The following is a 14133-nucleotide window of genomic DNA, read 5'->3' as shown; positions in this document are numbered from 1 at the left end:
CATGAACATTTGTAAACGTGGAAACTAATTTTGTACTGCTTGGTAGATGTTTAAAATTATACTGCAGGAGAGGGACAATGCATAACACATCATCTAGTACTGGCTTTGCTTAGATCTAGTAGCATATAATTCCTAGTTCAGAACTCCACACCAGGTGATAAATATGAAAGCATATTACAAGTTCTTTTCTACTTCAATGCTAAGATGGCTGCTGAATCAGCTTAAGGAGGCTAAATAAACAAACAGCTTTGCGAGTAAGAGATTTGCATCTTTCATAGTTATGTCAGACTTTCTGATAACAGTTGTTTTTTTTTTAAAAAGCTGGTCTCTAATGCTATATCAATACCATTGGGCAAGTAGTGTCAATGCATAGTGAGAATCTGAGTTTTCCATAGTGTCTCTTTGTATAATTCTAATGATAGAACCAGTTGCTAGTGTCTGTAAGACCCATGCATGAGCACACTAATGCAATACTCAGTGCAGGAAGAGAAAAAAATGTAGTAATATAATGCAAACTGTTTATTTACAGGAGGATAAAAACAACAAAACAAAAAAAATTACCTCAGGTGCTTACAGTTCACAAGGTATTTATGCAAATGATAATAGTTATTCAAGAGGAAGAGAAGAAATCATAATCTATTGATAAACAGCTCTGTTGCAAGTCAAGTACAAAGCATGCAACCTGAGGCATGGATAAAGAGAAATACTGTACATTTTACACATCTGCTAAGTATTCATTAAACTGCAGTGCTGAAACAGAAGTACATAATATAGAAGGTCACAAGTAGGCTTACATATATGATACAAGTCTAAAGTGACCTACCAGATTTCTCTACCTTCTCTTTCTGTTCTTTCAGTTCTTGAAATTCTGCTGTACTCTGCTGTAGTCGAGAACGAAGTTGTACAATCTCCTCTTCCTTCATCTCAAGAGTTTCATGCATCTGCCTTTTAGTTTCTGCAATTACCATGCCCTGTCCAAGGCAGCAAAAATATGGTTATCAGTATACCCCTTCTGAAATAAAAGACAATTCCTATGAATTAAAAAGTTCAATTTTATCTCATTTTTTTCTGGTAGAAGAAATGTTCCATACATGTTACAGTTAAGATATTAGAGGACCAGCCAAGGATGCAAGAACTAACCCTAAACCAGGAATCAATCTCAATTAGTCATTATGAAACTGATTCATATTCTTTAAAAAAATCATATTACTGGAGGTGTCTCTTACAAGGCACTTATTTAGAACTTGAAAATAGACAGTTATTGTATTGTGAAGGATGCCATATCAGCTTTAGCAAAATAATGTAAAATTGGGATCAGCCTTCTGCCTTGCTGAAATGGTTCATCGAATGCCACCTGCACATTGTGTCTTTAAAAGGTACTATACACTTCACTTCCCAACATTACTCCTTTTGCCTTAAAAATATTAAATGGAGGAGAATTGGACTGAAATTTAAGAAACAATTCTTTGAATTACAGTGGTGTGAAAAACTATTTGCCCCCTTCCTGATTTCTTATTCTTTTGCATGTTTGTCACACAAAGTGTTTCTGATCATTTAAACACATTTAACCATTAGTCAAATATAACACAAGTAAACACAAAATGCAGTTTTTAAATGATGTTTTTTATTATTTAGGGAGAAAAAAATCCAAACCTACATGGCCCTGTGTGAAAAAGTAATTGCCCCCTGAATCTAATAACTGGTTGGGACACCCTTAGCAGCAATAACTGCAATCAAGCATTTGCGATAACTTGCAATGAGTCTTTTACAGCGCTCTGGAGGAATTTTGGCCCACTCATCTTTGCAGAATTGTTGTAATTCAGCTTTATTTGAGGGTTTTCTAGCATGAACCACCTTTTTAAGGTCATGCCATAGCATCTCAATTGGATTCAGGTCAGGACTTTGACTAGGCCACTCCAAAGTCTTCATTTTGTTTTTCTTCAGCCATTCAGAGGTGGATTTGCTGGTGTGTTTTGGGTCATTGTCCTGTTGCACCACCCAAGATCGCTTCAGCTTGAGTTGACGAACAGATGGCCGGACATTCTCCTTCAGGATTTTTTGGTAGACAGTAGAATTCATGGTTCCATCTATCACAGCAAGCTTTCCAGGTCCTGAAGCAGCAAAACAACCCCAGACCATCACACTACCACCACCATATTTTACTGTTGGTATGATGTTCTTTTTCTGAAATGCTGTGTTCCTTTTATGCCAGATGTAACGGGACATTTGCCTTCCAAAAAGTTCAACTTTTGTCTCATCAGTCCACAAGGTATTTTCCCAAAAGTCTTGGCAATCATTGAGATGTTTCTTAGCAAAATTGAGACGAGCCCTAATGTTCTTTTTGCCTAACAGTGGTTTGCGTCTTGGAAATCTGCCATGCAGGCCGTTTTTGCCCAGTCTCTCTCTTATGGTGGAGTCGTGAACACTGACCTTAATTGAGGCAAGTGTTTACTTGTGTTATATTTGACTAATGGTTAAATGTGTTTGATGATCAGAAACATGTGACAAACATGCAAAAGAATAAGAAATCAGGAAGGGGGCAAATAGTTTTTCACACCACTGTATTTAAATTTACTGCTGATGGATAGCATTAAGTAATCAATTTCTAAAAACCTGCAAAAAATTAATGTCTACCATGGATGTTACACTGATGTGGTAAAATTCAAAGTAGTCTATCGATAAAGCAGATCAGGCAATATCTACTGCTCCTAGTCACATTGTTACAACATGCTTGTGCAATGGTGATATTCATCATTAAATATGTGTGTAATTTTGAAAATGCCTCCAAACTAGGTAGAAAGGGGTAAAAGCAACTGAAAATGTAAGGCAATTAGATATCTACATTTTGTTTTGAGCCGAGTCCACCTTGCAGATAATTCTGGGAGGTGAGCCATCTCTCCACATAGAAGTGGTGAAGACCTAGTTTCTCTGTTGTATTCTGAATCCAAGCTAATGCATAGAAATATTTCCAATAATGACCTTCTTTAGACCCATCTCTAACCTGCCCTTCTTAAGTAAAATTATAGAGAAGGCAGTCATTATGCAGTTAAATGACCACCTCAAAAAACATGCTATTCTTGATACATTTCAGTCGGGTTTTAGAACAAATCACAGCACAGAAACTGCCCTCGTTAAAGTAGTAAATGACTTGCGGGTAAATGCAGACAGAGGCCATTTATCTGTTCTCATCCTCCTCGATCTGAGTGCCGCATTCGACACCATTGATCACAATATTCTTGGAAATCGCCTTAGTCAATGGCTGGGCCTCTCTGGCAGTGTCTTAAATTGGTTTGAATCCTACCTGGTAGGGAGAAAATTCTTTGTTAGTTGTGGTAATCACAACTCAAAGACACATTATATTCTATATGGTGTTCCACAAGGCTCTATCCTGGGTCCGCTGCTCTTCTCAATCTATATGCTTCCGTTAGGTCAGATTATCTCAGGTTACAACGTGAGCTACCACAGCTATGCTGATGACACACAGCTGTACTTCTCAATAGCACCTAATGACACAGACTCTCTCGATTCACTAACACAATGTCTTACTGGTATTTCTGAATGGATGAATAGTAATTTTCTTAAGCTAAATAAAGAGAAAACTGAAATTATAGTGATTGGCAATAATGGATTCAATGAGGTTATCAGAAATAAACTTGATGCATTAGGATTAAAAGATAAGACTGAAGTAAAAAAAAAACTTAGGGGTAACTGTTGACTGTAACCTGCATTTTAAATTGCATATTCATCAGACCACTAGGACAGCATTTTTTCACTTAAGAAACAGCAAAAGTTAGACCTATTATATCACTGAAAGATGCTGAGAAATTATTTCACGCTTTTGTTCTCAGTCGCCTAGATTACTGTAACGCACTCCTCTCAGGACTACCCAAAAAAGACATAAATTGACTGCAACGAGTGCAGAATGCAGTGGCTAGAATCCTAACTAGGAAAAGAAAATCTGAACACATTTCTCCGGTTTTGATGTCACTACACTGGTTACCTGTGTCTTTCAGGATTGACTTTAAAAAAATGCTTATGGTTTATAAAGCCTTAAATAATCTCGCTCCATCTTATATATCGGAATGTCTGATACCCTATATTCCAAATCGTAACCTTAGATCCTCAAATGAGTGTCTCCTTACAGTTCCAAAAGTTAAACTTAAAAGAAGTGGTGAGGCGGCCTTCTGCTGTTATGCACCTAAAATCTGGAATAGCCTGCCAATAGGAATTCGCCAGGCTGATACGGTGGAGCACTTTAAAAAAAACTGCTGAAAACACATTACTTTAATATGGCCTTCTCATATCTTCACTTTAATTTAATCCTGATACTCTGTATGTTCAATTCATCATAATAACTATTCATGGTGGCTTTAAAATCCGTACTGACCCCTACTCTCTCTTCTGTTTCTTTTTCCGGTTTCTTTGTGGTGGCGGCCTGCGCCACCACCACCTACTCAAAGCATCATGATGCTCCAACACTGATGGACTAAAAGCCAGAAGTCTACGTGACCATCATCATCAAGTCCTTCCATGAGAACCCTAAATACAAAGAGGGCTGTTTCATTTATGTTAGGTAGAATGCCCAGAGGGGACTGGGCAGTCTCATGGTCTGGAATTCCTGCAGATTTTATTTTTTTCTCCAGCCGTCTGGAGTTTTTTTTTTTTGGTTTTTCTGCCCACCAGACCTTACTCTTATTCTATGTTGAATAATGTTGACTTATTTTACTTTCTTACTGTGTCTTTTATTTTTCTGTTCCTCATTATGTAAAGCACTTTGAGTTACATTTTTTTGTATGAAAATGTGCTATATAAATAAATGTTGTTCCTAACTTTTTTTTAAGCAGGTAATTGATGAATGATCTGTTTTATATTATGGAGAAATCAGGGGTGGATAGCTACAGTATATACATGCTTAAAACTGTTTCATTAATACCTAGAGGAGAGTTTTCTTATGGTCACTGAAAAAAATAGAAAACAGTTTTTTGGTATTCAATTTTTTATTGTCTAACCCAGTGTCTAACAACATTCGATCTAAACACTAGCGTGGAAGAGTCTACAGCTGCAGGTGGAAGCAGCCGTCGCTGTACTTTGAATATAAGAGCCAGATCGAATGTTATTTACTTATTTACCTTGGTTTATTTACTTTCTTCTTACAGTGTAAAGTCACAAGTACAGTGCAGAGCTATACCGCGTCTTTATGTGAAAACAGCAGTGTCAGATGGGGGAGGGGGGTAGGATCGTAAATTCGACTAAGAGAATAAAACTGAATAAAAATAATAAAAAAAAAAAAAACCTAAGTTAACCTTTACAAGTATCATACATTTACACTGGCTGTTACAGACTGAAATCAAATGTATGTTTTTATTCTAATACAGTAAGAATAAGAGCAGCCCACTTCTCAAAACGGACTCGTCCAGGATTAAACCCGTGAAGTTTTGATTACCAGTCAACAGTTGATACCAATGCGCCACCGAAGCGGTCGTAGCAAATGTGTTTCAATGTCGCACCCTAACGCGGGTTCTTTTTCTGCAGGTATATTCTTGAACAGAAGCGCGCTTGTTCTGTTATATTTGTACCTTTTGTGAAAGTGTTTATTTGATATTTGGAAATCAGGCTTAACGCATTATACACTTTATGTCTACATTTTGTCAATTATTACTAAAACATGAAAAATGTTTCTGTTTTAACGATGCGTTTACAATACATAGATTGTTGTAAACACGGAACAAACATGAAATGCATGTGTTCCAAAAAACAATATAGTATTTATAAAAGGTGTGATTTTGCTTGATTTCTCACAATACAAATCCAAGCAACTGATACGCAGGTAAACAGACTTGAGCTGAGAAAACTGTGCGCCGGTGGGGGATGTGATAGCAAGCTGCTTGCTGCTTATCAACACATTTAAAGGACAAAAGACGCTGATGGAGAGGTGCAGAGTGATTTAAGGTGGGACGGATCTATGAGTTTTTTCATAGGCTATGGTAATTCTAGTGTTAAAGAATTATTTTTTAAATGACTAGGGGGCTTTGCCCCCTGCTCACTTCGCTCGCCAACCCTGTATTTGGTTTTCCGGATACACACTTTTTTTTTTTTGAATTGTTGCTATTTCATTAGTTTCACTTTTGTTTCAGAACTTCTGTAAAAAACAATATTTGAAATCTTGTGAATCCCAATATGCTGAATCTTTTTAATGAGGTCAGTGAGACATGTGTTTAATGACTTTGTACCATAATTCAGGATAGGTTTTTCTGTTTAGAGTTTCAGCACAGACAAAACGATCTACATCATCAGCAGTTAATAATTTTTTTTACAAAGTAACCAATAAATGCATGTGCGGTAAACTCCATTTTTGAAATTCTCAAGATTCTTTATTTGTCACATGCATAGTTATACAGGACAACACGCAGTGAAATGCATCCTGATCCGCTTATCAAAAACTGTGCAAAGTTAGAAGAATATCAGTTAGATTAACAAAAAGTCATAGATTGAAAGATAACAGTATAGTAGAACATAATAAATAAGTAAAATTATGTGAATAAAGTAGAATTAAGTGTTAAGATGCAATAGTGCAGTGATTATTGAGCAAAACCAAAGTTAGACAGGTGCATAGTTAAATGAGGCAGTTTGCGCTACTGCGATCTTTACTTTCTTTTTTTTTTTTATACTTTCTAATTTTCCTACATTCATATCCTTTAATTTTCTCCACATGTGTATCACGCCAACTTTTTTTTTTTTTTTGAGCCTTTGAATTCCACTGCTTTCATAATCTCTAACCTGCTCTGCATGTGTTTAGCACCAACGTTTGTGAACGTCTTTATGAAGTTCTACTTTGTCTTTTACTCTGTCTTTTAATTCTGATCCCGATTGGATGAGCTTTCTTTTCCAATTCCACTTGTTCTGGGCTGATGATTACTTTCCTTATTTTCTGAATTTGCACCTAGATTAGTCTTTTTCGCTCTTTTTTCTCTCCAGCACTTTTGAGTCTCTTTTCTCCACGCTGTTTTCTTCTTCGCTTATTTGTCGACATTTCATTTATAAGGTCCTGTCCTTATACTCTTTATATGCACTGAGAGCCCTTGATCTGTGTGCACTCAAATCCGTTAGATGACTGAATTTTTTGCTGCCTCTTGGCTTATTTGATATTGATTGTAAGTGGGGCATGTCTTGCAAGAATCTCATGTTCCATGTCATCGCGAGACGGTCCTGGGTCAATCTCTTGGCACAAAGTCTCATGTTTAAGGTCCCCGTGAGATGCTCTGTGGCCAATCTCTTTCATCTCGCGGTTTCTTTTAAATGTCTTCCATGATCATAATGCGAAGATCACATCTTGACGCCCCTGTGTTTCTCTCTAGGATTTTTTTTTTTATATCAGAGAGACAAATATTTTTAAGTGAAGAAATGGCGCATCTGCTGAATATGCACTAGGCACAGTGAAATAATGGTTTGCTATCTATCAGCATCACTACCTAATGGCACCATAATAATAATGTTATATACACTGTGAAGAAAAAAAACTGGCTGCACAGTTAGTATTGAAATAACAGAAAAAAAAATAATGGTCACACAAAGACATAACTGGAATAGTGAACTGAGAGTGAAAACTACTGGATTCACAAAAAGTAGAGAAACTATGAAATGCCAGTTTTTATTTGAAAACTCATAACCTTAACTTTTTTAAATAATTAAAGATAGAGACACGATTATTTTTTTTTTAATTTTTGCTCATTATTTATTTTTGTACTTGGTTATAGCACTTTCCATAACATTTCAGAATCCATCTTTCACCCACGGTAAAGAATGACATCTGGCAGTGAGAAACAGTCTACAATGATATATGTTTGCTAATTACAGTTTTGTTAAAAATGCTATGCTATCATCACAGATTATATGATGAATCCAAGCCCATATTTCTTATGACAACTGAATCCAACATGATTATATAATAATTTTTTACAATCACTGCACAACACATTTTCCTGACTGACGCAAATGTGCATTACAGTACTCGTATTTGGCCTGGACTTTGCAGGCTTACCTTGTCTTGCTCTAGCTGCTCAACCAAGTTTTTGGCATCCCGAAGCTGAGTAATTAGTTTAGTCTTTTCAGTGGTGTGAAGTTCCTAAGGAAAAAAGTAAATATGTAGCTTTCTTGCTTAATTAATGATCTCACTATAAACAAGGATAAAAAGAAACACAGTGCAGTACTGAACCATGCTTATTTGTTCTCAATGTATGAAATTTGGAGTTATGTATTTATTATAGTGACAACAGGAATGCACATAAATGTAATAAATAAAGGTTTGAGTTCATTTTAAGCATCTCAAGTTTTAAATAATATTTATAGGTTTATATGATCAGAAAAGTTAAATTATTCTATACTAGAACTGGTTGGTTTGCTTACCAACAAAAACAACAGGTTTACAAAGGATTCATAAGGATTGGTAAATGACAGAGTAGCATATTTAGGCTTGTTTTGATCAGGATATACTGCTCTAAGTACTGATATGTCACTTGTATATTTGAGCGTTGTTTTGTCAAGTTTATATACAAAAGCATGCAAAATTCAGAAAAACACTGCAACGGTTTCTCCTGTTTTTGGCCTGTGACAGAAATCAACTCATCAAGACCTTTCAATTGATGTAGTCCTTGTACAGATTAATTACTATGACTTTTTCAATTAATTTTTATGACACACCCCATGTATGATTTCATACCAAATTAAAAGTCAACTGTACATACTGTAACAATGTGATCACTATGAAAATGAGGTATTGTTTGCACTGGCGTGGTGTGTAGCTCGCCTGTATGATGCGGTGAAAGATTTTTTTAAACCATTTTTGAACCCTTGTCAGTCTGGGGGCTTAGCAGCCTTAGGGCTTAGCAGTGAATCACTGAGTAAGTTAAAGGAACCGTTTATGGACTAATTTATTTTTTGCTTCAGTTCATGTATATTATTAATTGGTAAATATTAGTTGTTGATTAAATGTAGGTCATTTGTATGATTATGAATATGATCGTCTAGGGCTGGGCCCAGATTTCTGATCTCTGATCTTGAAACAGAAAAAGTAGGTTTAAAACAATGAATAAATGGATATAAATAACAACTGTACTTTGTCTTGAAGTAGCTTCTTTTTTCCGCATAATATTTTAAAGCATAGCTTTATGATTCTTGGATAGTTATACAAACTTGAACAATTGGTTTCTTTAAAATGCTAAAAAAAAAAAAATAAACTAAACTAAATGTGGTTATTAAAATAAAGAAGAGTCAGCAAGTGAATAAGTACTCTCTTTTATACATAAAACCTAAAGAATTCCAGGTCTACCTATTCCATGTATTTAGTGCAAAGAATTGCCTACTTCACACTTAACAAACTAGTAGTTAACAAGGCTTATACTATGTTCACGCAGCAGTCCCAGGTAAGAAGTTCCAGGATTACCCAGCTAAAACTTGTCTCTTGTTTCTCATCAAACCATCTGAACTTGTTACTGAACGTCACTACTCCAGTCTAATACTGCTATATTTTAGGCAAAAATTTTTCTGTTAAACAAATGTGAACAACAAAAACAATTTTAGACCACCTCTTCTACTATATAATAAAATGCTAAGGATTCTGTGTGCGTGAGTCAGGCACCTCAGATTAATCTGATTGGTTAGTTTGGCTTTGGTGATGTGATTGAAAGAGCAAGTACAAGTATAAGACACACAAGGAGCAGTAAAGGCGTAACAAACACACTAAGAGTCGCCTTCAAAAATATTAAGTATAAAAGGTGATAGGAGGCAAGCATGGCGCCTCAAAATGACAAGTCTAAGAAGCAGGTTTTATGGGAATGCGCATGAGATACAGTGCATCCGGAAAGTATTCACAGCACATCACTTTTTCCACATTTTGTTATGTTACATCCTTATTCCAAAATGGATTAAATTCATTTTTTGCCTCAGAATTCTACACACAACACCCCATAATGACAATGTGAAAAAAGTTGAGGTTTTTGCAAATTTATTAAAAATAAAAAAACTGAGAAAGCACATGTACAATACAAGTATTCACAGCCTTTGCCATGAAGCTCAAAATTGAGCTCAGGTGCATCCTGTTTCCCCTGATCATCCTCGAGATGTTTCTGCAACTTCATTGGAGTCCACCTGTGGTAAATTCAGTTGATTGGACATGATTTGGAAAGGCAAACACCTGTCTATATAAGGTCCCAAAGTTGACAGTTCATGCATGAAGTCAAAGGAATTGTATGTAGACCTCTGAGACAGGATTATCTCGAGGCACAAATCTGGGGAAGGTTACAGAAGAATTTCTGCTGCTTTGAAGGTCCCAATGAGCACAGTGGCCTCCATCATCCATAAATGGAAGAAGTTCGAAACCACCAGGACTCTTCCTAGAGCTGGCCGGCCAACTAAACTGAGCGATCGGGGGAGAAGGGCCTTAGTCAGGGAGGTGACCAAGAACCCAATGGTCACTCTGTCAGAGCTCCAGAGGTCCTCTGTGGAGAGAGGAGAACCTTCCAGAAGGACAACTATCTCTGCAGCAATCCACCAATCAGGCCTGTATGGTAGACTGGCCAGACGGAGGCCACTCCTTAGTAAAAGGCACATGGCAGCCCACCTGAAGTTTGCCAAAAGGCACCTGAAGGACTCTCAGACCATGAGAAACAAAATTCTCTGGTCTGATGAGACAAAGATTGAACTCTTTGGTGTGAATGCCAGGCGTCACGTTTGGAGGAAACCAGGCACCGCTCATCACCAGGCCAATACCATCCCTACAGTGAAGCATAGTGGTGGCAGCATAATGCTGTGGGGATGTTTTTCAGCGGCAGGAAATGGGAGACTAGTCAGGATAAACGGAAAGATGACTGCAGCAATGTACAGAGACATCCTGGATGAAAACCTGCTCCAGAGCGCTCTTGACCTCAGACTGGGGTGACGGTTCATCTTTCAGCAGGACAACAGCCCTAACCACACAGCCAAGATATCAAAGGAGTGGCTTCAGGACAACTCTGTGAATGTTCTTGAGTGGCCCAGCCAGAGCTCAGACTTGAATCCGATTGAACATCTCTGGAGAAATCTTAAAATGGCTGTGCACCGAAACTTCCCATCCAATATGATGGAGCTTGAGAGATGCTGCAAAGAGGAATGGGCGAAACTGGCCAAGGATAGGTGTGCCAAGCTTGTGGCACCATATTCAAAAAGACTTGAGGCTGTAATTGCTGCCAAAAGTGCATCGACAAAGTATTGAGCAAAGGCTGTGAATACTTATGTACATGTGTGTTCCATCAGAAATAATGTGATTTCTCAGTTTTTTTTATTTTTAATAAATTTGCAAAAACCTCAAGTAATCTTTTTTCACGTTATCATTATGGGAAGTTGCGTGCAGAATTATGAGGAAAAAAATTAACTTAATCCATTTTGGAATAAGGCTGTAACATAACAAAATGTGGAAAAAATGATGCGCTCTGAATACTTTCCGGATGCACTGTAGGAAGCGCCGGTCAAGACAAATTCAGACACACACAGATAACAAGGAAAGGCACTGAAGCTACACATAGTGCAAGAGATAAATATTTTTTTATTTATTTGACTAGTAAATAAATAAAGTTATAAACAGTGCTGCCAAAGCGTGAACCAACAAGGATCTTATAACTTATACTTTTGCATTATTTGAATTTTACTGACATTCACAAGTTGCAATTCTGCCATTCAAATATACATACTAAATTCATCACTTACGCTAACTAACTGCAGTATTAATATGCTGCATGGTGATAGCTGCTGAAAATGTGACATAACATAACCGAAATACATTGGAACTTTCTCCATTACAAGGAAAGAGGTTGGGGCTCTGGCACTCACTGCTTATGAAATATACTTTAGTGGTGGACAATGCAAATGCTTTTTAATGTATACAATGTAATAAACTTGTGTCTACAAAATTTAGCATTCTGTAGAAAGAATTATTGCTCCTACAGTATTACTGGCACTCTTAGTAAATAAAAACAAGGCCCGTGAAAACTCAAACTCGACACAAAAATGGTTCAGTTACCACAAAATCTATGTCTTGTTATAGCCATTTCAGCCCCCTGACCTAATCCCTACTGAAAAACTGCAAGATGAGCAGAAGCGGAGTCTACAAGCTTGGATCTTGAAATTTGGAGGATCCAAAGTGGTTCTATAAATAGGATTGATCTCAGATTTGTTTGCCATGTGTTTTCCAAACTTATTAAGCATAACAGGAGAAGACTCAAGAGTTGGGGGAGCTACACATTATACCACCTGCAAAACATCTGCATAACTGCTCACTGTGACAGCAAAGTCAAAACTTTTTTCTTTTAAATTTTATTGTTTTATATTCATTTTGTTGTGTGTTAAGACCAAAGTGTGTATGCATATTTATTTATTTACTTATGTACCCATTTACAGTATGTATTTACTTGTGTACTTATTTATTTAAAGGGCTTCTATAAAAAAGCCAAATTTCCCCCTGGGGACAAATTAAGTTCTATCTATCATTAATATTAAGTATTAAATTAAGAGGTGCCAATAATTGTGGCCCACATGTGTATTTGAGAAAAATATTTGTTTTGTGATTAGAATATTCTTTTCCTTTAAATCATTTGACTTAATTCCAAATACTACCAAAAATCTTTTAAATTAAGAAGATAAATGATAAAGACACTTCTTCATTGCCTATTTTGTGGCAATATTACTGGAGGACACTATCACAAATCACAAATAGTATTCCTAATGAAAATACAGGGGTTGGGGGAACACCGGAGCAGACATTAAGACCTAACGCCAATTACCTTTTATGACAATTAAGAGGGGCAGTGACCTTATTCTAACCCTAGGTCAGAGGAAAACATCTGTTCAAGGGAAATATTATCATACTGTATTCCTATTTTGGGTTAAAGCTTTATTTTGTGGTTTTACAGGCCATCAGCAATGTGTTTGTCATGGCCAGAGAAGATACACAGAAGATAATTTTATTTGTCTCAAAGAGAAACCAACTTTAGACAGAACCTCAAGAAATATCGTAACTATCAACAAATACCACGCCCACCAAAAAACGCAGACATACCTTCATTTTCTCCAGCTCTTGAAGACGCTCCTGCAGTTGCTCTTGCAGAGCATCTTTTTCACTGCTCAACTGCAGTGAGCGCTCTTTCTGAGTGCGAACCATCTCCTTACACCTTTGAAGCAAGTTTTCCTGTCGCTTAACTCTTTTCTGAAGGGCTTCCACATTCAAAGGGTTATCTGTTGAGCAAAAGATTAAAATCAATATAATGCTGCCCCTCAAATAAAACCCCACTGTCAATTTATGAATTATAAATTTAACAAAAACCAAACCATTTTCACAATTACAACTGGAATCCAAATATATTGTTTTTTGTGATCAAGTATTTATTGGAGTTTTTGTAGCACCAACAATACTCAGCAGATTTCTCATAAAATAAAAATGTCATAAGATAAAAGGATAGCAACTAAAAGTACAAATCATACACCCAATGGCCATTACAGCCTAAATATCCCATCGGAAGTTACACCAGATCACACCATTCTCTGATATATGTATCAAATGACACATTGATCACTACTGCTGAACATTCCAAAACAGCAAGTTTGAAAAACGAAGTTTGCCAAGATGAAAAGGCTGCAGTTAGAACAAATTTTCAAAAAGACACTGGAGATGCCTAAACAGCAAATACTGTATGACTAGACAAAACAATGTCTGCTAGATAGAGGATAGCAAGAGAGAATTTTGGGGGGAAAAGGATACTGGTATGAAAGATAGTCCAAAAAAAAAAAAAAAAAGCAATAAATATCCATAAAGCTGAGACTGGGTGAATATATGAAAAGGGTACCAGGATAAATATTACTAAATTAAATACTTTTAATAATAGAATTCATGGTAAATTATGAAATACTTAGGAAAACCACTTTCTAAGGGGAAATGGGAATTTTGTCAAGAGGTGATCTCACAGACAAGCAGAACCAATGAAAAACAATAAAAAGCCTTGCACAAACGAGGAAATGGAGAGTACTTGGGTCTCGATGTAAAAAGAGGTTTATAAAAATTATGTTAATGGAAGTGAAGAGATTATAATAAAGAACAACTGCAAAATGTAA

General features: G+C 36.5%; 1 protein-coding gene across 4 annotated transcripts in view; it reads right to left on the bottom strand.

Moving 5' to 3' along the window:
* golga4 (golgin A4) overlaps window positions 1-14133 on the bottom strand; it is a 225531-nt gene that overhangs the window by 128757 nt on the left and 82641 nt on the right. For 3 of the 4 annotated variants that reach the window (XM_039736487.1, XM_039736488.1, XM_039736490.1), the window contains 3 exons: window positions 13085-13260; window positions 8039-8122; window positions 824-971 (listed from right to left, as the gene is read on the bottom strand). In XM_039736487.1, coding sequence (XP_039592421.1) covers window positions 824-971; window positions 8039-8122; window positions 13085-13260 — 408 coding nt within the window. The remainder of the gene's footprint in view (window positions 1-823; window positions 972-8038; window positions 8123-13084; window positions 13261-14133) is intronic. The other variant, XM_039736489.1, reaches the window with a different exon arrangement.

This window comes from Polypterus senegalus, chromosome 15 (genome assembly GCF_016835505.1).
Source record: "Polypterus senegalus isolate Bchr_013 chromosome 15, ASM1683550v1, whole genome shotgun sequence".
NCBI lineage: Eukaryota > Metazoa > Chordata > Cladistia > Polypteriformes > Polypteridae > Polypterus > Polypterus senegalus.
The sequence above is the reverse complement of the archived record's forward strand: the minus strand, read 5'-3'. Positions and strand labels throughout refer to the sequence as shown.